Source organism: Chrysochloris asiatica, unplaced genomic scaffold (genome assembly GCF_000296735.1).
Source record: "Chrysochloris asiatica unplaced genomic scaffold, ChrAsi1.0 scaffold00019, whole genome shotgun sequence".
Lineage (NCBI taxonomy): Eukaryota > Metazoa > Chordata > Mammalia > Afrosoricida > Chrysochloridae > Chrysochloris > Chrysochloris asiatica.
The window spans coordinates 24,368,278-24,392,854 of record NW_006408537.1 but is presented as its reverse complement, the minus strand read 5'-3'; the positions used below and the strand labels follow the sequence as shown (position 1 = coordinate 24,392,854).

General features: G+C 36.6%; 1 protein-coding gene across 1 annotated transcript; it reads right to left on the bottom strand.

Moving 5' to 3' along the window:
* Window positions 1–7,452: 7,452 nt before the first annotated feature.
* On the bottom strand, window positions 7,453–24,215 carry OGFRL1 (opioid growth factor receptor-like 1). The gene is made up of 7 exons (XM_006835754.1): window positions 23,979–24,215; window positions 18,902–18,991; window positions 18,692–18,770; window positions 15,178–15,256; window positions 15,011–15,077; window positions 14,757–14,902; window positions 7,453–8,119 (listed from the first exon to the last, which is right to left on the bottom strand). The coding sequence occupies exons 1-7, from the start codon at window positions 24,213–24,215 to the stop codon at window positions 7,453–7,455; spliced, it is 1,365 nt and encodes a 454-aa protein (XP_006835817.1).
* Window positions 24,216–24,577: the final 362 nt, after the last annotated feature.

The window sequence follows — 24,577 nt, the reverse complement described above, 5'->3', positions numbered from 1 at the left end:
TGAAAGGAATCTAAATATGTTATTATAGAAACAATATTTTAAATACAGCAGTAAGCAACAGAAACTATTGCTCTTTATACATTTTTGGCATAACACTGCCATACAATTACAGAATTATAAAATAAGTATTTTATAGTACCATACAGATCCAGAAACTGGTTACAACTTCTACCACATACACATGGTATTGGTACTAACAAACATGCACAGCATTCTGTAATCCATACTGAAGTAGAATACAGAGCACAGAGAAGGCCCAGTGGCCAGTGGAGAATCAGAGTTTCTGTGGTAAAACACATATCTTTGCAAGAATCATAGCCTTTCCTGAAATACTTGAAATACAAAGGACACAGTAGTCTCCAAATTGAAACAGTGATGAGAACCATTCTGCCACCTCTCTTCTTAGGTAACACTAAAGATGAGCCAATGTGCTACCTAGAAAATAAGTAGAAAAAAAGAGGAGGGTGCTTGTCAAATGACCTTACACTTAGCTCTCATTTGTTGCCATTATTTGTAATGCCATACAGTTAATATAAAGAACACTGGTAGTGTAGTGGGCTACAAATTGGGCTGCTAACTTCAAGGTCAGTAGTTCAAATCAGCCTCTTCGAGGAAGAAAGATGAGGCTTTCTGCTCTAGTAAAGATTTACAGCCTTGGAAACCTATACAGAGTCAGAACCTATTCCACAACATACTACCACGACCACCATAATTAGTATACTGTCAACTCTTGATGGTATAGGAGATAGTCGCTACATTTATAAACAACCTATTGCTGAGTTTTCTCCTAGCTGAAGGCAGTCCTTCAATTTAGCTTTATTGGCACACATAGGCAAATGAATAAAATATAGGATCTGATCCTAGTTTATGTCTAATGAAAGGTTTCACTGTGGAGTATACAGAATTAATGGTTCAAATGAGGGTATTAACAGAATTCACTTCCCATACCAGTCCCTGTTCTTCTTGACATAGATATTATAGACACAATTATTAAAGCAGTTCCCTGCCATCAATGCTTTTGTAGGTTATTCCTTACCTGCTTCCAAAAATGTTGGCATTTTTGTAAACCTTTAATTGGTTTTATCTTTGTTTCTATAATGCGTTTTTTTGTTACTACTCTTTCATCTTTTCTTTTCTTCATCAAAAACAAATCCATTAGGGGGTGGGCCTGCGAGGTGTGCCCTTTGGTTGTTTAAATGGTTGTCTATTCCTGAGTGCTTCGGTGTGCACCCAAAAACAAAAAATCCCCCCAAAAAACAGAGGGAATGGAAGCAAATGCTATTAAATGATGATGCATGGATGGGTTTGTAATCATTGCAATGAAACGAAATACTATAGGATGAATGTAAAGCTGATGTTCTCCCATGTAAACTATCACACCAATTCAAAATAAAAACTTAAAAAAAAAAAATCCATTAACAGTGACCAATGAGTACAGAACTGGAACATTGCTGATAACCAAAGCTTATTATATACCTAATCTGTCTAAATAATATAAATTGTTCCACACATTCAGTTAAAATTTTAAATATAAAAATATGATCAATAAACCTCAATATGGTACTCTAATTCAAAAGATGCCTTCTTCCTTCTACTTCATTTGTAAAGTGTTGTTTACCATAGAGTAGATATAGGGTTTCTGAGGCTATAAACCTCTACAGGAGCAGAAAACCGCATCTTTCTCTGGCAGAGCAACTGACGGGTTCACACTGTTTGTGCAGTTAACAGCCCAATGCATAACCCATTCTGTCACTAGGGCTCCTTTTAAAGTATACTGAATAGTTTACGGGGAAAAAATAACATATACATATATATATTGTTGTTAAGTGCCATTGAGTCAGTTCTGACCCTTAGTGACCCTATATAGAGTTTCCAAGGAGTGGGTGGTGAACTTGAACTGCTGACTTTGTGGTTCAAACCGACTTCAGTACAGTGCATTAGCCCACAGCACCGTATCAGGGCACACACTCACTCACTCTCTCTCATACTGTCTCTCTCTCTACACACACACACACTCATATATAATATGGAGTCTTGGTGTGGCACTGTAGGATAAGCACTGGATTACAAAGTCTGAATCACAAGGTCAGTGGGTCAAACTCACAAGCTGCTCCTCAGAAACGCTATACAGTGTCATTATGAGATGGAACCAACTCGACGTCACTAAGAAACAACAACTGTATATATAAACAACCTAAAAGAATTTTGCTTAAAGAGACTTGGGAGAACTGGTATTTCAATGTATTTCACAAGATAGTTACAAAAATACAGCTATAAACTGAACTACTAACTGCAAGGTTAGTGGTTCAAACCCACCAGCCACTCCTATGTGAATCAGAACTGACTCTATGGCACTTAACAACAACATCATTTATGTAGCAGGAGCCCAATTCTGTTTTCTAAACAACTACAAAATAGTTGCAAATAAATTACAGCAGGTATTCTATAAAAAATTCATACCCACTAAAACTGTGTATAGAGTCCAAGGTGGCTGACTTTTCCTAGAAGTCAGAGATCATGGTCACCCAATATCCTCATTATCCAAAGAGAGGGGGCTTTGAGACCATGCCATGATGCTGAAAAGGGCAAATCCAGTGTTGGTTTCACCTGGGCAAAGTACCCATCCTGATTCACAGTCACCTCTTTTTCGCTGAACCCTTCTTACAGTCAGAGTTTGGGCCATTTAACAAAGCAATTGATAGTACTCTCCACATGAAAACTTTAGTTCAAGGAAACAAACAATTTAAGAAGTTGTTTCCCACAATATCTAAAACAATAGACTTTTCAATAGAAAAGGAAAAAAAGATGATGTTAGAGAAGAGCCTCACTAAACTGGGAAGCTAGCAAAAACAGGGTTTTTAAAAAAATGTTCATAGTAAACTCTGGGATAAAAGTTTTTCAAATTAATTTCAAATTCTTCCAACTGTCAACTGGAATTAAATTTTTAATAATTTCTCTAACAGAATCCATGTTTTTTCATCCAGCTCCATCTAGGAACATGAAGTAAAAAAAGGCAAACTATTCCTTATAGTAACAGATATGTTTAAAATAAAAATTATAGCATATAGTAATACTAAGCAAAGGCATAAATAAATATAATTACATAATTATTGTTCTCTAAATACTTCTGTCAAAAGTAACACATTGTTAAATCTTTTAGTGAGTTCACTTCTTCATGAGCTGCTGTATGTGTCTAAAACAGAAGTTCCTCCAAATCAAGAAAGCACCAAAGTAAATCTCTTAAAGTAACTGATATTCATGGTTTAAAAAGTTTCTTTGAACAATAATTTACAATGGAGTAAACATTTAAACTTCAGAATGAAAACCATTTGCATCAGTTAAGGCACATCTGAACACCTCTAGGCATTCATATTTATAATTCCATTATTACTAACTTCAATTATCAGGGATTTCTAAAAACACGCTGTCTCTGAACACAATCTGCTGAGTGGGTTGGATAACTAGACAGGGAGGGAGAAGGCAGGGTAGTACTCACTGTCACTCTAGAGACTGCCCACACAAATCTGTTCATGCAGTCAACAGTACAGCATCCACTGTTGAAAGGACTCAGTCGATGCACACTCCTAATTTTCTAGATCCTACATTGACCCCGCCAGCTTTATAATAACATCTACAATTGAAAGGAATTTAGCATGTTCAACTCAGCCTATGGGAGCACAGTAGCTGTGTAGGATAAGCACTGAACTGTGAATCACAAAGTCAGTGGTTTGAGCCCACTAGCCACTTGTGGGAAAAAGATCAGGCTTTCTGCTCCAGCAAATATTAACAGGCTGGGAAAACCCTGTACAGAGTCTCTATGAGTTGTAACCAACTCGAGGACACTTAACAACTCAGCCTATGAATGCTCCCTAAAAGAGAAACAGGGAGTTTTCAAAGTAGGAGACAACAGAAATCTTCAAAATGATTCCTTTAGTGAAGGATCCCAACTCATTCCAAAAAAGACATGAGAGAACCGCAGATGCAATTATAATCGAACAAGACCAAGTGGCCTCCTTTTCTAAGACTAGAAAACAAAGATTTTTAAAGAGGCTCCTCAATTACAGTCAGTAACCAACTTAATTTAGTTACTCAGTGATTTATAAACTCAACTATGATTCTACTATAAACTTTAAATTTTTATCTATAAATTAATTAGCTGATATTCTCTATTCTTCAATTCAGTTTGTTGTGACCACTTAATATAGAAACTTACTAAGTTGATTTAAAGAGTAATACAGATGCAATAATATACTGTTTTTCCATTTTCATCCAGATCATACTTTTACTTAAAGTATAAAATCTAAAAGCAGTGTAGACAATTTTATATGACAAAATATGAAACAATGTCTATAACAGGGGTCATGGCATGTTCACATATTTATAATATTAATGCTTAGCAAAATCTTAGAACTTCCTTAGTAACTCCTGAGTCATGAATTTTGTTTTCTTCTTGAAGTTGAACTGTCTCAAAACAGAAATTTAAAGCAAAACTATACAAAATAATCTTCAAAGTGTGAATCAGATTTGATTAAGAGAAAGTAGACATATTTTCATTTCTAATATAATACTTTTGAGTTCCTTATGAGATTAAACATGAAAAATATACAATGGTATAATAGTTTTAATGTTATAAACTTTTCCCCTACTATACAGAAATATATCTTATAATTATGTATCACTTTATAGTATTTCAAAATATTTTCACATATATTATTTCCTTGGAGGTATGAAAGCACAAAATATTAGAAATGTATTAGACTAATCAAGCAGCATAACATCTATTGGAAATAAACTATAGCTTGCATTAAATGCAAGTTAGTATTTTATTAATAGGCAATATCTAGTATCCTTGCAGTTTTGGTACAACAATACAGACTATATACTGCAATGATTCAATAATGTTTCTAGCTATTGAAGCATGCTTTACCACATTTTTTTTAAAAAAACAGATTCCCAGTAATTTCTGCAAGCATATGGTCGTTTTAAAAAATACAAATATTGGAGATAAACCCTGGGGGCTGTTTCCTATCTAAGACATAATACATATCCATAGATCTTATTTGTAAAAACTATTGAAATGTACAAAGTATTCTTAATAGAAAAAAAAATTGAAACACTTATAATTTTTATCTGCAAAAGGAATGATATCCTTTTACTTAATTGCCCATGAATAGTTTTCTCAGGTTATTTACAAATTAAATGTAGGAAACATACTATTCCATATGAATATGGATTTTAAAAACACAATGACGGAAAAAGGCCACTATTTTAGATGGAAGCCAGGCAGTTTTCCCCTTGAAACTAAATATTTTCAAACTAAATGCTACAAGCTCATCAAATCCCATTTACGAATAATATCCTAAACCTTAAGTTGCTGAATGAGTTTTTTACTTCTATGGGTTTAATATGCTACAATTTCTAAATAAGTCAGACTACATTATTTATTTTAGATTTGGTCACTATTTACTAGCATTTTAGTTTACAGGCACATAATGCTAGTAGTAAGCATTTAGAATGGGGTTTGAACACTTTATCGTGTAAGAAAAATTGGTAAGAATGTTTGATTCAAATAAATTATATTCCTACAATCAGCCTAACAGTCGATGAGGGGGGCTTCAGAAAGTTCATGGAATAATAGATAATGGAATTTTTCTGTGAAGTTTTTTAAGTGCTCTTACTGCTATCCCCTAAATACTACGAATTTGTCTACTGAGCTTTATGAGAGTGCTACAATACCACTACAGAAGAGGGTGCATATAATTCTTGTGTGCAAAAATAAGTAAATAAGATGCAAAAGCAGAACTGTTTCTCCAATACTAGTACTCACGTCACAAAATGGTAGAAAGCTAAAAGATTTTATTTTATGGGAAATAAAATAAGAAAACATTTCTATGTTGTACTCATTTGGATATGATATACAACGTAAGTTATTACCATTAATATAAAAATTAATGGCTGAACTATGTTGTTTCACATTAACTTCAAAGCAATAAAATTGTATTTTTAAAGGCGTAATCTTTGTGGGTTTATTTTCTAGACGTTCACTGCTAAAAATGGAACTATAGAGGTAAGAGATGATATGATGTGTTAGATAATAGGACATATTAGAAATTCTTTCAGGGGTTAACCCTAATATGTCCTATTTTAAAAATATTTTAATATGACCTATTTTGAGAACTGTCTCAAAAGCCTAAGAGAGACACAAAAGTCAATTCCTTTCTAAACTAAACAAAATAAAAATCTTACTTATTGACTGCTCTAACTGTATTTATATGTATGCTTTGAAATTTTCACTGTTTCTGATTGTTTTATGATTTGTAATAATAATTAGTAACAAGACACAAAAATATTTATTTTTAAAGAGTGTTAGGTAACATATTAAAACTAAGTATATAGAATTTCAAATTTGATTTCAATGTTAAACTTTGACAATTTTGTGATGCATCAAATGATGGTTTTAAAAGATACACTGGAGATTAAATGTATTATTAATCTCATAATCCACGTGGTACTGAGATCCTAATGGTTTTAGTGACCACTAGCTCAATGCCAATGCTAGAGGCATAGCTCTTTGAAATGAACAATTCCTTTATTTCATTTGTTTAAAATTCTGTAGCCATTTGCATTCAGTGTCAGGCAGCAAATGTCTACGGAACAGCCCTCGAAAGCAAAATTCTTTCTTGGACTTTTGCATCAAAATTTGTTTTAAGCATTTAATACAGAAAAGCATATTTATTATTTTAAACAAAGCATATTCTTGAAATCATACACTTAAAGCTCACTCCTGTTCCATTTAAATTTCAACAGAAATCACTTTACTGTACATTAGAGATGCACATGCTAGTTGACTAAGATGGCAGGATGAGGTTTAGTGCAGACAGAGGGAAACTGTAACAGTCTGTGGGACTGATGGATGGGATGGGGAGGCCAAGAACATCCATTTTACTTGATCAAAACTTAAAAATAAGTACATTGAGGAATTGGAATACAACTATCCAAATGGCTCTTCTGAATTTTCTAGCTAAAAAAATAAAAGTCTATAAATCAGGAAAAGGTTGTGTCAATACAATGACATCATTCTTTGATTTTCCTCATGTAGATTATAACTTCTCAAAAGAATTTACTTGATATAACATACTAAATGAATGTTTTCAGGTGCTCTGAAAATAATTTAAAAGTGATCATTCTGTATAGAATTTGAAAACTCACAACCTAAAAGCATTACAGAACACATTTATTTATTGGATCTGGTCTTAAGACTTCTTATCAAATATTAAATTCATTTTTATCTAAAAATGAAAAACAAAAAAATATAACATAAAACACAAGTAGATAGCTAAATTTTGAAATCTGACCTTTTGTTTCTTAGAAAAAATTCTACCATAGTTTGTTTTTGTTCATTTGGTTTTATTTTCCCCCTTACCTAAATGGGTTTGTGGGTTTTCTGGTAATTCACTGTAATAGTGTATCATCATGAGAATTTGTATTTTCAGGATTGTCACTGTTTTTGTTAGCATTTTCAACATCTTCATCTTTTTCAGAAAGGGGCACACTCTCCTTTCTCTCTATGGAATTGTTCATTGTTTTTTCTGGTTGAGAATTTGAATTTTCACTGCTACAGTCCTTTTCACTGTTTCTTGGCTTGGCAGCTTCGTTGCTGGGCTCTGCTTGAGGTCTATCTGTTTCTTCTCCAGAGTCTTTGGGTGTGACTTTTTTATCTTCTGCGGTTTTGCCATTTAAAGGAACAGCAGAGGAAGAATTTTTGGACTCCTTGGATTTTTTGTGCATAGACGTTTGACTGTTAGGACCAGAGACAGGTGGGGTGGACGTTTTGGGGTCTTTGCTTCCCTCCGACGGTTCTTTCCTAGGCGGCCCCCAGATAAAATTCTCTGAAGGAATGTAATGTTTCTGTGCAAATCGTAGGAGCTTTCTCCTTTCTCTTCTGTCTCTAATTGTATAAACAAAATACTCCAGCGCACTCTGTTTAATATTGGGAAGAGTGTTCTCCACAAGAGCCTCATGAAGGATAAATTTTACAAGAGGAGATTTAAAACTTTCGTATCCAAGCTCACCAAGGCTTTTAAGAATACGGGTGATTCTTAAATAGTTGTGCTGGGATCTGCAAGAGAGGATTGAATAAAAAAAAAAAAAAAATGCGTAAAAAGTCAGGTGGAGGAAAATGAAAACAATTGGGTAAATGTCTTTTATGGAACTGTAAAGCAAGTAAATATGCCTTGGAGTGGCTCTTTTTTTAAAGTTAAATTAGAAACCATTATGAAGAATAAATTAGAAGATATTTATGCCTCAATTTAATATCAATCTATGTGTAATTTATATATCCAATATATATTTCCTGCTTGTTTAAGTGCTTCATATTAGAAGAATGTTTGAAATAAAAGTCCTTCTTATGGATGTTTAATTAGTATTTGTTTACTAAGTACCCTGTGATGAATAATCTAACAGACCATTTATGAGCAATATCAATTATTGTACCTGTCACTAGTAACCAGTGATAAACAAAAACACATTAACTATCAGTTGAACACCAAAATTTGCTGTGTGAATTTATCAGCAAAATATTACATATTAGTCAACTCAAAAGGAAAACAATAAAATTACTCTACTTAGAGCAATTATGACAAAGGGTGTGACACTGACTTATTTAGCAGAGCATAGTTTAATAGCGCTAAGGAATTCTTGTGGTGTAATGCTTAAGCATTTGGCCATTAACCAATGGTGTGAACCCACTAGCTGTTAAGCAGGAGAAAAGACCTGGTGATCTTCTCTCCTAAAGATTTGTTATTTGTTAAGTATCGTCAAATCATTCCAACTCATAGTGACACTATATAGCATTTCCAAGGAGTGACTGGTAGGTTTGAACTACTGACCTTGCAGTTCAAACCGGCCTTAATTTCCATTGCTTATCCTACAGTGCCACACTCTTAAATATTTTTGTTGTTGCGTGCCATTGAGTTGGTTCCGAACCATAGAGACCCTGTATAGCATTTCCCAGGAGCAGCTGGTAGGTTTGAACTGCTAACTTTGCAGTTAAAACTAACTTTAAGGCTGAGTTCCTAAAGTTGTTAAGTGTTGTCAAATCGGTTCCAACTTATGGTGACCCTGTATAGGGTTTCCAAAGAATGGCTGGTGAGTTTGAACTGCAAACCTTGCGATTCAAATGACCTTGTAGTCCAATGCATTATCCCACAGCTCCATACCAGGACCTGGGAACTCCTATGGAGCAATTTAACTCTTATAATCCATACATGGTCACTCTGACTTACAACACATAACAACAACAGTTTAATACCTAAAAGCATGGGTTTCAAAGTCAGACCTGAGATCACATCCTATCTCTAACACTTACTAGCTATTTGAAATTATGATATCTCTCTAAGCCTCTGTATCCTCATCTGTAAAATGGAGAAAATGGTCCACACCTATTAGAGAGTTGTAAGCATCAAAAGATATGGTATATATGCAAAACATTGAATAACATTTTAAATTACTATTATTACTCTTATTGATTTTACTTCAAGATTTGGTATTAAGGACCATCCAGTTTGTACCTATTCCAACTTAATCTATTCCTTTCCATCTCTGGTTATTCTAGCCTTCTCTTGTTCTACCCAATCATTTAAAATTGTTCTTTAAATAGAATTAATTCTAGTAGCCTTGACTCTAGAGATGCCCTTTTCCCCCAGATTGCACTCACTTATTTCTTCTCTGTCCAAAAATCAAAGTTATCGTCAAATGAATGCTTTCCAAATCTATTTTGGCACAATTCATAATCTATTTCACCCAGCCCAATCTTTGTCTTATTACACATGCCTGGCCACATCCTAAATGGACTACACATATTAGTCATGAGTGTCATCAACAATCCACATATTTACTTACCAATATTTATACTTAACTACAATGTTGTTATTTTTTTTCTAATTGATCAGTAAACCAGTGACCACTGAGTCAGGTACAACTTATTGTGATACCTAATGCTTTAAAACTGCAACTCCTAAGGTTTTCAAAGGCTGTGATCTTTCAGAAGTAGATAGCCAGGCCTTTCTTCCAAGGTGCCTTTGGTTAGGTTTAAACTGCAACCCTGAATTTAGTAGCCAAGAGCTTAACTATTTGTGCCACCCAGTGGCTCCTTTTTATGTAACTGTAACTTCTCTAAACTTGTTTTCTATCTCAGGTACTGAATTTTCTAAAACCACAGCATACACCTACCCTGGTTTCCAAAAGTTCTTGGATTAGGAATAACTAGCAACTTATTTGAGAAGAATAGAAAAGAATGCTGATAAATTATTTGAGGGATGAAAGAAAGAGGTTCCATGGCCTTATATAAGAGGACTTCAAATATATCATGGAAAATTGCCATAACCTTTTAATTCCATTTTTCCATAAACTTTCTGAAGACTCCCTCATAAGAGACTTTATTTAGACAAAATGAAAACCTTAATGACTAGGGCTAACCAAACACTGAAAAGACAAGCCCAACAGTGTTCATGGTCTCTGTGCCTCTGTATACTTACAATACAAAAAATAGTCTTAATATTCAACTTCTTAAAGCCTGAAATGAAAAAAGCTAAAGAGAAATATATAGGTATCAGTTTTACAAATATGCATTTTTTTTTTTTAATGGTTAGAAAGTAAGAATCTTTTGAAACAATGCAAATTTGGGTGAAATAAAGACAATGGACCACTAAGAGCAGGATTAACTTAATTGTTAAATTACTACGGATATTGTAAACTCTATGTAACAAAACTCTTGAGTGATATCTCTTTCTTAAGTCTATGAGAAAGAGGTATATGGAAAGGTACAAGATTTTTTTTTAAATCTCAAAGAAAAGCAAAATGAACTATATTTACAACCACAATAATTTTATATATTCAATTTCAAATGGCTCTATTTGATAAGCACTGGACTACAAACCATAAGATTGGTAATTTGAGCCTACCAGCCACTCCACAGAAAAAAGATGAGACTTTCTGCTCCCACTAAGATGTACTGCCTCAGGAAACTTACACAAGACCACTATGAGTCAGAACCGCCTTGATGGCACTTAACAACAACAATCGCAGATAAATATATTAAAAATTTGCATGTTTAATAGTATCTACAATCTCCATATACATCTTCAGTCTTTTGCTGAAGATAATTCAAAAACGGCTATAACAGTAGATTACAGGAAACTGTCAGAAATTCAAGCCAGAGTCAGAAGAGGACATGGAATGAGGGATACCACTGCTGATATCAGATGGATCTTAGCTGAAATCAGAAAATATCCGAAAGGTGCTTACTTATACTTTATTTATTAATCAAAGACTTCCAACTGTGTGGATCATGGCAAGCTATGAATAACACTGTGAAGAATGCATATCCTAGAACACTTAATTGTGCTCATAAGGAATCTGTACATAGACCAAAAGGCAGAACAGAACAAGGGAACACTGAATGGTTTAAAACTGGAAAAGTGTGTGCCAGGGTTGTATTCTTTCACCATACTTATTCAACCTGCATGCTGAGCAAATAAATTAGATGAAGATGAACATGACATCAGGATTGGAGAAAGAGTTGTTGACTGCATGCAATATGCAGAAGATACAACCTTGCTTGCTGGAAGTGAAAGGGGCGTCATCTTACTGATGAAGATCAAAGACCTCAGCCTTCAGTATGGATTGTACCTCAATGTAAAGAAAACAAAAATCCTCACAACTAGACAAAAAAAATATATATATATATATATATATACACACACACACACACACACACACATATCATGATAAATGGGGAAAATACTGAAGGTGTCAAAGACTTCATTTTATTTGGATTCACAATCAACACTCATGGAAGCAGCAGTCAAAAAATAAATGACATATTGCATTAGGTAAATCTGCTGCAAAAGTCCTATTTAAAGTATTCAAGAAAAAAGATGTCAATATGAGGACTAAGGTGCACCTGACCCAAGCGATGGTATTTTCAATAGCCTCATATGCATGTGAAATTGGACAATGAATAAGGAAAGCCATAGAATAATTGATGCCTTTGCGTTATGGTGTTGGAGAATACTAAAAGTACCATGGACTGCCAGAAGAACAAACAAATCTGTGTTGGAAGAAGTACAGTCAGAATGCTCCTTAGAAACCAGGATGGTGAGACTTTGTCTCTTATACTTTGGACATATTATCAGGAGTGGCCAGTCCCTGGAGGACATCATCATTGGTAAAGTGGAGGGTCAGGAAAGACAGAGGAAGGCCCCCAGTGAGATGGCAGCAACAATGGGCTCAAGTGTAACAATAACTGTGAGGATGATGAAGGGCCAGGCAGGGTTTGGTTCTGTTGTACATAGGGTAGCTATGAGTGGTAGCTGACTGGAGGGCACCTAATAACAACACCACAATCACCAACTTAAAATAATTATACAGCAATAGAAAAGGGCAGAAACCATGGACTTGGAAAGTTACGAGCAAGACTCTGGAACAAAACTATGGCAGAAAACGATTGTTTCAGTCTGACTTGAAGTAAATGTCATAATGAAAGATAACATGGAAATGGATAAAAACTGACTAAATATTCCAAGTGTTGTAAGTAATCTTTGGAGATACACAGCAAGTAAATGAGATAAGCTAAGGTTCCAGAGAGAGGTTAGAGCAGTAAAAGGGGCTGAAGTTGTCAGGAATACTGGGGAAATGAAAAGAGAAATCACGAAGACAAAAACAAGGAAGGCAGAAATTAAGAGATTCCAGGATGTAAAACATAGACCAGTAATCCAAGTTGATTACAAATAAAACTGGAAATACATCATAGTGGATGATCTATAAATATACTCTCATGTCTTAAAATAGTCCACCTCTTTTAATCATGGTTGCTGAAGGTTATTTCATTTCACTTTGATTCAGTATTTTTCCTCTCCTAGAGTTTCCTGCCTACTCTAAAGAACTCAAGATTCAGTACAGATTAAAGCACAAATGAGTTATGACATGTACAGAGAAATCAGAAAAGAGCCCAAATGAAGAAAGAAAATGAAAGAGAAGTTTTCATATAACTCCATATAATTTGTTCAAATCTAGTCAATAAATACAATTTTTTTTTTGGCAATGAAGCCAGGAAGGAAAACTTGTTTTTCTGGCATATTCTAAGGTACTGGACAGTTCATTTGCAGCTGGAAAAGCGTTATGCAATACATGGAAAAAGGAAAAACAAAGACGATGGTGGCAAAGGAGTGAGAGCCAGTTTGTTCAGTCTCCTCTCCCCTGACTCAGGTCAGCCACTCTCTTAGTTAAGCCCTTCAGAAAAGGCTGTTTTCAGCTACAAATCAGAGAAGCTGACAAGAGAACCCCAAAGAAGCCTTAAGTTCACAATTATATTTTGTTCAATCATTCATTCATTCAACAGACTTTTACTATTGCTATTCCAAGCAAATAAACCAAGTTGGAGAAGTAGATTCTCTAAAATGACAGTTGTGAGTACATGGAAGATGAGGTACTATCAGATCCTCACCAAATATTTACTTTTACTTTTGCCATCCTTCATGTCACAAGGCTCCTTGGATACATCTTTCTTTGACAGAATAACAGAAGTGCTTAGAAATGTCATCTAGAGACAGCTACCTGTATTGCTTAAGCAGAGGCATATACATACTTCAGCTTTAAGTGCCTTATATAAAATCAAAGTTAACTTGAGTTATGAGTTAATGGGTTTTCTAGTTAGGATCATAAAGCTTTATGCTCATATCTTCAGTGTTTTAATACAAGCTACCATTTTAATCGCTTTGATTATAGTTAATAAAGGGAAGATAAACATTAATACATAACTCATTTTATCCAAGCAAGATAAAAGTTCTTGAGAGATACACATACAAAAACTTAGGCAAAGAGAAACTGTTTAGGTTACTTTGTGTGTGTGTGTGTGTGTGTGTGTGTGTGTGTTTTCCTTAATACTTGCCCAGTTCAGCTAATTATAATGTGCTACAAAGTGCTTAAAGCTGTTAGTTTCTAGTTAAAGCTGCTAGTTTATGGTCCAGAATTTATAAGTCACCCTATAATTTAAAAAGGGAAAAAAGCACTTTATATGCAAAGAAAATATTAAGAAAAATAGACTTTGGCTAAAGTATAATGAATGTTATAAATAGCTAAGCAAAAGAACATAGCAAATCAAGTCCAAGTAAACAATGCTACAACTTTTATCACAGGTTTCTGGATGTATTAACCAAAAATAGCTTTTGTTTTTTGACCTAAATAGCAAAGATTTTAATTATCCCTCCATATTAGTAAAATGTACATGCATATCTGTCTTATAAAATGACTTTTATATATTATAGGTTAAATTCATGGATTTAACCTAAATAGGCACTATGCTTCAGGATATTAAAAGCAGACTATACCTTCAAGAAGCTTACAAGATAATAGCGGGGATAGGAAAAAACTTCATAAAAGCAATAACCATAAATGTTGAAAGACGGTGATATAAAAAAGAAAAGAGGGCATACTTAGCTATGGGTAATGGGGAGATTTCATGAAGAAACAGCTCTGAAGTTGAATAGCTGTGTTTCTACCTGAAATTTCTTTCCTTTTTGTCATCATTTTGCTTTGTTTCAGAATGTAGAACAGAGGGCAAAATTTATTTTAGATTAGCTTTCAAACCTAAATACCTGGGTCCACCTGCCATTTGTCTCTGTGTTTCACAAAGAATTGTTCCCACAAGGAAAAATGAACATGCCAGAACCCCAATTTTTCACCAGGGCTTTACTTACTCATTCAGATGCTGGAACCTTTCCTGCCAGTTAACAGCCCGGGCCACATTACCAGTTTTATCAATCAATTTTATTCCAAAAAATTCTAACATCATTTTATAAGCCAGGAGGAACCTTCTAATTGCTTCTTTCGTCTTTTTGAATTCCTGATGGAAAAAGGAAAACAGTCTGCTGAAATGATTCAGTAGCTACAGGGGTAATGAAGGGGCAATATTTATTTTGACATCATAGAAAATGAAATAAACCCATATTACCTCAATTTCATATGTAGTTAGTTCTTTAGCATAAAAATTCAAGCCTTGTTCTCTCAGGGGGAAAAGCCTATTTAAAAAAAAAAAAAAGAAATGTTTATGTGAATATTGTCTGGAATGTATACATAATTAAGTAGGACATGGTTCAAAATAGATAATATGTAACTGACCATTGAATGTAAGTGTGGTTGTGCTCCAATTTTTCATAATCTCCTTTCCACTTATTTAGGACTTCTTCAATGTAAACACCTAAATAATAGTAAATATTTAGAACATGAATCAGACATTTAAGTCATTTTAAAAAAATTTTAAGATTTGAATCATGTAAGTTCTAAACTAAAACTTTTTGAAATTGAATAACAGCATATGAGAATAATTATCTGAAAAGATTACTATCCTATGCTATATAAAAGAAAGAAATAGCATCTCAAGTTGCAGAAAATCCTACTACAGTGTTACTTTAGAGTCGAGCTTGGTAAACTCTTGCCCATCCCTGTTTTTATAAGTAAAGTTCTATTGGAACACAGCCACTCACATTTCTTTATCTAGTGGATAGATAGGATTGCTTTCCTGATACCATAGTAGAATAGAGGAGTTGCGACAGAGACTATTGTATGGCCCATAAAACTGAAAAATCTTTACTATGTGGCCCTGTGCAGAAAAAGTTTGCAGACCCTTGCTCTAGAAAATCATGTATCTCTTTAAACATTGGATAGGATCAAAATGAAATATATTCCATGGAAAAATAAAGGAAAGGGAGAAAGGAGTGAGGGAACAAGAGAAAGAAAAGGGAAAATCAAAGGGAAAGGAATAAACAGAAAGAAAAGTTGTAAAGTACCTACTCTGTTGTTGTGTGCCATCAAGTCGGTTCTGACTCATAGCGACTCTGTATAGGGTTTCCGAGGCTGTACATCTTTGCGGGAGCAGAAAGCCTTATCTTTCTCCTGCTATATGTGGGCCCATATTATACACAGGGTACATCTTCCAGCTTAATCCTTACAAAATCTTCCAAACCACTGTTATTATCTCCATTTCATTAATGAGCAAATTGTGTGATTTACTCAAAGTCACACACAAGTTAAAGAGTAAATCTAGGAATAGAACACGGATCTTTCTGGCTCCAAAGAGTATGCACTTTTCACCATTCTCCATTGTTCTCCTGTAAGAACTCATAACAAAATTCTCCTAAGTTTGCCCAGGTCCTCACAGTTGACTATGGGGCCATTTAGTCAATCTTACTTAAAAAGACACAGTAACATTATATTTCTCTAAATTCATGTGGTACTATGGATTAGTACTGGATTTTGAACCACATGGTCGGCAGTTCAAACCCACCAGCTGTTCCTCAGAAACTCTATACAGGGTCGCTATGGGTTGGAATAAACCCAATGGCACTTAACAACAAACATAACTCATTGCAATCTTGTTTCCTCCAGAGATTACTAATTTGTAGTAGAATTTTACTTCTAGAAGGTTTGGTTAAAAGTTGTTTTTGAGTCATACCAGTATCAATTGCCCTTGAGTCTATTCCAACTCATAACAGCCCCATGTTGTCTGAGAAGAACTACTCCATAAGCTTTTCAATAGCTGGCTTTCAGAAGTAAGTTACCAGGCCTTTCTTCCAATGCCTGTCTGCCTGGACTCAATCCTCCAAATTTTTGGTTAGCAGCCAAGTATGTTAACTGTACTATGCAGGAATTCACTTTTGAATCATACTATTGACTTTATCAATTCATTGAAACTAGTATCTCCATAGTTCCACATTTGGTTTTCGTTCAATCAATCCCTCTCTTCCTATTTAATCAGTAAAATATGTCAGTGCAAGTCTCTGTTTAGGTGTATACATATTGGAGAGGGAGGTATGTTTGTGAATGTAGTATTGATAATAAATGCTCGAGTATTTTATGGGACCTTCATTAACACTTATGCACCCCCGATCTCAAAAGATTTCAAAATAAACTCGGTGGTAAAGATTACAAAGAATTTAATAGATTGCTTGACTTGCTGTTTAAGTTACTACCTTAAAATAAATTCAGTACTTTAAATACAGTAGTAATTTAGTCTTCAAAATACTGCAATATCTCAGTTTAATATTCTTAATACTTAAAGGCATTCCATTAGATAAATCTTACAAAATTCAAATCAGAGTTAAATAATCAATTTGATCATTGTATATCTAAAAAGGTTTTCATACCCCAAGTCCTTAAAAAATAATGATTTAATTAGTATTATATTTATTGTTAAGGAGCCCTGGTTGCATAGTGGGTTAGGCACTGGACTGCTAACCACAAGGTCAGCAGTTTGAATCTACCAGCCATTTTGCAGGAGAAATGAAGCTTTCTGCTCCTGTAAGTAAAGACTTACCAATTCTATGGCACATAACCACCACCACTAATTTCCATTTGCAAATAAAGCAGCAAGCTTTTATCATTAGTAAGTTCAGAAGTGCATTTCTATCCAGAGATTTCCCTCCAAATCAGAGCAGAACTTTTGGGACACCAGAAAGTTAATTAAAGATAAATGGATCTGGCCATTTTCACAATGATCTTAAGTCGTTACTTCCAACTGGGGCACGTTTCAGGACACAGTGCGGGGAATTCCTTCTCCCAATACGCTACCCAGTCTTCAAATCTCCAGTTAGTTCACCAAAGAAAGCAAAGTCCTCACACTTTCAGAGCTTTGAAATCCATGAGCCGCATTCCCTGATTCACACTGCCATGGATTTGGCGTAGTTTCCACTAACAGAATAGAGCCAGGGCCCTGGTTACAATGCTAGAGAAAAGGGGTCTAAGGATAGAAACCAACTTGGTTGGTCTGACCTGGATGGAATTAGAATGCTCACCATAACTTAGGTCTTCAATAAAATGTGTAATTTTGTACACAAATTACCACAGCAGCTATAGCCCCTACCATTAATGTAAAAAAGATCTAAAGAGGGAAATTGGGGGTTATGAAGGAGAAGGTGATTTTATTTGAAGAGTTGGAGTAAAATCTACTTTATCTGTAGTTCCCTTTGCAGGATATTGCAACACTGAACTAGGTCTACTGTTGCTTGCCAAGCCTTGAATCTGAAAACAGAAAGAAAAGATCATTCTAAATGTAAGTCTTACTTTCTAAATACTTTTGCCGTATGACCCACTCTAGAAGCAATTGAGTGTGCCAGCAAATTAGGCATTTAAGCTTCAAGTCCTAGTTACTTCATCTTAAAAGTGACAAAGCTGAATTTGATCTCCTTTAGTGTCCCTTCGTCTAATGCTTTATGGTTCTATAAATCTCTCTCTTCCTCTCACAAAAGGTGCCCTTGTTATCTTTCAAACAATAGCCAGGGTAAACAGTGAATGTTGTTGTTGTTAAGTGCCATTGAGTCGTTCCGACCCATAGCAACCCTGTATAGGGTTTCCAAGGAGCAGCAGGTGAGCTTAAACTGCCCACCTTGTGGTTCAAATCAACTTTGCACTCCAGCGCATTAACCCACGGTGCCACACCAGTAGTCCAAACATATGATAGGAAGGTATTTCTAATCATCAGCTATTTCTTTGGGTACATATTAGATGGCACATCCAAATAAAGCTAATCAATGAAGAAATGCATTAAGAATGTACTGACTATGGTCTAAACAAAGACTAACCAGGTGTACATTATTATGTAAAGTTTGCTTTTTTGCCAAGGTAGCAGATTACTCACCATCTGGCTTAAATGGAATTTTATTCTTATAAAAACGAAGATTGCTCAAGTCATTTTGGTATCGGATATCTTTGAAGTTCTGCTAAAGGAAAAAATAAATCAATCTCCAGCACATGGACATATAGAAAGGAACAAGGACCCTTCTTGCATGTTTGCTCATTGATATCATAAACTAAGGAATACTTTAAAAATAAAATTCAATACTCTTACTGGGTACTGATGTCGGTATTTGTACAAATCTCTTGCTGCATAAAAACTTCTCTTTGGTTTGACAGTTGCTTCAGTGGAATCACCACCACCCTGAAATAAAAAGTGAAACTCTATTTAAATACTGAAGCAAGACAATTCCAATGAGGAATTTCTAGAACAAAATTAAAATAATTTGCATCATTTTAAAAAGTCTAAAAACTATCAAGCTGCCCAGATATATGAAAATATAAATGTCCCTTTGCTAATGCTTACAAGCAATATTTGTTGGCATTATATTAGCCAACAAATTTGAACCAGTAACATTTTCCCTAAAGGATATGATTAAATTTAAAACTTTATTACTACTCACACATTGCTTATAAAGGCCAAGTTTTATGGATGACATCCACCAGAAATAGAGATCAAAATTAATTAGACATGTATTTTATGGTTGGTACAAGTAGATCTATGAAAAAAAAAAAAAAACTTATCTGGATACTTTACATAATTCTAAAAAAGTGTTTGGAAAACTAGATCAATTCTACAAAGAAAATTGTCATTAATTTTGAATATTTAGCTATTCTGGAAATTCAAGTAGTATTTTTGAAAGGAAAGGGAGCTTCTTAAGCAAACTAAATAGCTTTCTAAATCCCATCCTTTCTAACACTAACAAGGAGTACATAAAGGCATGAATAGTCTTCTCTGTTCATTCGGTGATAATGTAATGTAATATAAATCAGCAAATTTAAAATATATATACACAAAGCAGTAAAAAGCTCTCAAATGGAATAAACTTCAAATTGAAGCAATTAATTTGTAGTAGTTTACTCACACTATTGAAATTCTAAGCAAAATTCACACTACCATGAAGTTACTTTTAAAATATAAACTTTAATTCAATATAAACAATTTATATCCTCTATCTCTCTCTATATTATTATAGAGAAAGTGCTTTGTGCCCAGTGTTATGCAGGACAAGGAGACTGATGACAATGAAGAAAAAGAAGACAAAGTTTAGACTTGAATATGGCGCTGTTGGATAAGTACTGGACAGCCAATCACAAAGTCAGCAGGCCAACCCTACCAGCATCTTGAATGGAGAAAGGTGAAACTTTCTTCTCCCATTTGTGGTTGTTAAGTGCTGTTGATTGGTTCAGACTCATAGCAACCCTGGATAGGATTTCTGAGAAGTGGCTGGTGAGCCTGAACCGCAGACTCTGTGGTTCAAACCAACTGTGCAGTCCAGCACATTAATACAGTGAGTCAGAACTGACTAGATGGCTGCAGCAGAAGAATTCAGTAAGAGCTCTGGTTCCCAATCCTTTTCTCATCTCCCCCCTCCCCCATCTGTGTTGACAGAATGGCATCCTCTAAGCAATTTTCACACATTTTTGAAGTGTTGTGATCCTCACTATTACTACAAGTACAGAAATACTTTAATACCAAATCCTCTGATGTTGAACATTAGTTACTCTGTCATGTTACATAAGCAAGGAAGAGCTTACATTCTAGTCCTTGCCACACGTTTCAAAATAGCTCTGCCTAGCAAGTTTCTGAATCTATTTAGCCTGAGCTACAACTAAATGAATCATCATCTTACATTTGTATAGAAAGCATTTTTCCATTTACAAAGTACTTAGATGTATATTATTTCATTTGATTCTTACAGCATACCTGGATGGCAGTGTCTCCATTTTAGAGACGTAGCCAGCCAAGCCTTGTAAAAGTTAAATAAGACCCAATGATAGCACAGGAACTAGAATTTGAAGCTGCATAAAAATGAAAGGGAGTCCTGATGCGGCCCTGGGCTGCTAAACAAGGTTGGTGGTTCAAACCTACCAGCTGCTCCTTAGAAACTGTATACAGAATCTCTGTGAGTCAAATCCACTTGAAGACACTTAACAAAATAACAAAAGTGACAGGCTATTGTAGAAATCTTGGTATATTGTCAAAAGCACAAGAGTCAATTAAGAAAGAGACTTAGGCCACTCTTAAGAATAACTACTTAGTATTTGCGTTGCCTTTTCCACGGAAGCAAAGTCCTGGAGATCTGCTCTGGTAAAGATGGCAGTCTCCTAGGACCCCCTAGTCAGCAGCTCTACTCTGTACTACAGGGTCACTATGAGTAGAAATCAACTGGAAGACACACACATCAGAGCCTAACTTTCACCATCTGTGAAATTAAGAGAATGACTTACACCCTATCTACTACCCAAGATTGTCATGACCTCTGAATCTACCAGCCTTCATGCATCTTCTCTCATCTCTGCTTCTTTTGGACTCTTTATCCTGTCTCCCTCACTTGCTTAGGCAAGGATTTTGTTTCTGAAAATGTTGCTTCTCTTTCCTGTATCGTCCAAATTTCCCTTTCTTCTGGATCTCTCTTCCTCAGCAAACAAGCATGCCCTAGTATAACCAGTCTTGAAAAAGAACATGCAAAACCTTCCCTTTACCCAAATCCATCCTAAATTACAAATCTCTGTCTTATGTTTTATAGCAGAACATCACAAAAAAAGAGTTGTCCAAACTCTATAGCACCATCTCCTCTTCTCCCATTCTCCTGTCAGCACATCCCAATCAGGTTTTGTCCTTATCATTCCACCAAAATGGCTCTTGTACCAACCATAAACAAACCTCCATCTTGCCAAGTCACTTCTCAGTTTTCATCTCAGGGGACCTTGTAAAAGCATTAAACCATTAAACTCTCTCTCCTTCCTAAAACTAGTATACCACACTCTACTGGGTTTCTTTCTATCTTGCCCCTTTTCAGCATCCTTTTTGGCTTAGTCTTCATCCTCATCATTTCTTGATGGCTTCTTACTTTTCTGTGCCTTTGGATTCCTTTGATCTGTTAGTTGATGACTTCAACTCTGGTCTTAGACTCCATTCATAGATACAGTAACTACTCAACAATTTCACTTGAGTGTCTACTAAGGTATCAAACTCTGGAGAATCTTGTCTTTAATCATCTAATTATTTAGACTTCCCCATCTTAACTAATGGCACCATTATTGGTCCAATATCTACTTGGACTAGGATGGCAGCACTGGAGGTAGCGAGAAGTTGTCAGTCTGGAATACATTCATTCTAAGGTAGTTTCAGATGTAAATGGATTGTATGTGGAAAGGGAGCTAACAAATGGATAAAATAGTCACAAAGCAAAATAAGTATAATTTTTGGTGAAACTGCTAGCAAGAAAAATGTAGCATTAAAGGGGAATCGGGATGGTTGGGGTTGTTTACCATTTACTAAGGTTGTAATGAAATGAACCACCCATTATAAAATTTTTTTATATATATTTTCCTAGTAGTGGTTGTTAAGGGCCACTGAATCAGTTCTGACTCACTGCGACCCTTTATAGGGTTTCCGAGGAGTGTCTGGTTGAGTTTCTGGTTCAAACCTGCCTTTCAGTTCAGTGTTTATCCTACAGTGCCACACCAGGACTCCATTGATTAGATTAATTAAATTAGATTAGATTACTTAAATCTCACCTGGTGTGTTTGTGGTTGTTGTGCATTTTTGTGTGTTTGTTTTTGTTTTGATATCCCAAACTTCCAAAGAGAGGTAAGTCCAAAGGGAAAACTCTGAAATATAGCATCCAACACTTTCCTGGGTCGAATTAGCCATGCCCAATGCACAGAGCAATAACACGGGACACCAGGGCAAAGACCTATTCAGGATTTTTTAAGAGGTTAAAGGTTCTGACGTTGGTGTCAGTCATGTTTGTGTCTCTTCCTCTTTGATCTTAAGTAACTTTTTCTTTTTTTTTACTAAGCCTCCATTTTCTCTAAAATGGGGATTTAAAAAATAGCAACCCCCTCAGAACTGCAATTGATTTAAATGACATGTTTATGATAGAATCTGTATATAGACTTTTATAATGATCCCCACTGACCTTAACAGTTAGGGTAAGGAAGAACTGTGAGTCAGGGTTAGCAGATATAATTAAGTGATGATTCCACGACTATACAGACCAGCCCCAGAGACTTAATCAAAAGATCAAAAATTAAAGATTAGCACTAGTTTTACTGGACAAAGAACTTTTAATTAGCTAGAAGGAAGACCTAGTTAATTAATGTAATGGGGCTGTGCAAAGACATGGTAGCAAACAACACTGAGTTCGGTCCCATTTGACTTTGGGCTCTATTTTCCCACACTCTTCGCTACTCCCACCCCTACCCTGTTTCTCACCTCCAGCTGATAAAAGAGAAAGATTTAATGCAGAACTGCAAACCTTACACACTTACATGATACATGCATCTTTAAAAATTCCTCCTTTTTTAAAAGTTTTCTGAATTATTTTCAGTCTATCAGGGGTTAAAAGGTTTTTTGTTTTTGTTTTGTTTTTCCTGTGTTTACTTTTTGCTCCTGTAAAGATTTACAGTCTCTGAAGCCCTACACAGCAGTCTACTCTTGTCCTATAGGATTGCTATAAGTCGGAATTGACTCCACAGCACTGGGTTTTACTAACCTCTCCTTCAAAGTATATTAGTCAAGTGATTTAAGCACAACTGAATCAACAAGTCCTCCTGGGTGAAATAAGATTTTTGAAGCGTGCCCTGAACTTGGCCCACAGGCCTTACTTGGGGTTAGAACTGTGGCGTTTTAACTTCAAAGAGGTACCATCAACAATACTTTTAATGGCTGTAGGCCCCACTGTAGGGGTTGCTTGTCAATTGCAGTTACATCTTATTCTGAGTAATTTTTTTTATCAATAACACGCACTAGACGGGTTTTCACAATATTCTATTTTTAGACAGGTTCCGCCCACCCCACCTTCACTTTACCCAGCTGCGCCGCAGAGGCAAAGAAAACACCCATTCAAGTTGGGTTCTTCCTTGAGTGACTTCCCTGTCGTGCCCAACACCAGGCCCCAGACTGGTAGCGGCCAGCCCTGGCGCCCCTGGTCACCGCAGGCCCCAGGGCAGCGGGACAGCTGAGAGGAGGGTTCCAATCGTAGAGGACGCGCAGCCGTCCGGCGCCCCTGGCCTCCACGCGCGCGGTCGCTTGTCGCTTGCTCCTCTCCCCTCCGATGTCCTTCCTCCCCGGCGCCGGGGGCAGGGACGCCCCGGCCCGAGGCCACCGCGGGGCCGCGTACCTGCTCTGTGCCCGCCGCCTCGGCGTCCTCGTCCGGCGCGAGACTGCTGTGGGGCCGCCCGCAGGCTCGCTCCAGGGTCTGCGCCGGCTGCTCTGGCTCCTGTCCCGGGCCCTCGCCACCATTCGGCCCCGGCTCCTCGGGCTCGGGCTCAGGCTCTGAGTCCGTCTGCCAGGTGGAGTCGCAGTCCTCCACGGTGGTGGGCTCGCGGAAATTGACCCCGCCGAGCAGGTTGCCCATTGAAGAGGCAGCAGCGGGCGCGGGGCTGTGGGGCTGCGGGGCGCGCTGCGGCTGGCGCGCTAGGGCCCGGGCATGGCCGCGGCGAGGGCGCTGGGCGGCAGCCTCGGCGCGCCCGCCGCCGCACTGCCTCAGCGCGGTGAACAACAGACAGGCACACTCGCGGGGAGGAGCCGGCGGCCCCGGGACCGCCGCCGCAAACGCTTGAACCCGCCCATCTGGTTCCTTCTCTCCACGTCGGCGTGGGCCAGGAGTCCAGGCGGGGCTCGGCGTCCACCCCTGACCAGAATACCTCAGCTGGAGATTGTGGGGCCGCGCCTCGCTTTCCACTTTTCACCCCACAAGGCCTGCCCTCACTCGGTCCC

Coding starts and splice junctions, on each gene's coding strand:
- OGFRL1 (XM_006835754.1), bottom strand. CDS start 24,215: ATGGGCAACCTGCTCGGCGGGGTCAATTTCCGCGAGCCCACCACCGTG. Junction 18,992..23,978: donor AGGCGGCGGGCACAGAGCAG/GTACGCGGCCCC, acceptor TTTTTATTTCAG/GGTGGTGGTGATTCCACTGA. Junction 8,120..14,756: donor AGGTTCCAGCATCTGAATGA/GTAAGTAAAGCC, acceptor CCTCTCTTGCAG/ATCCCAGCACAACTATTTAA.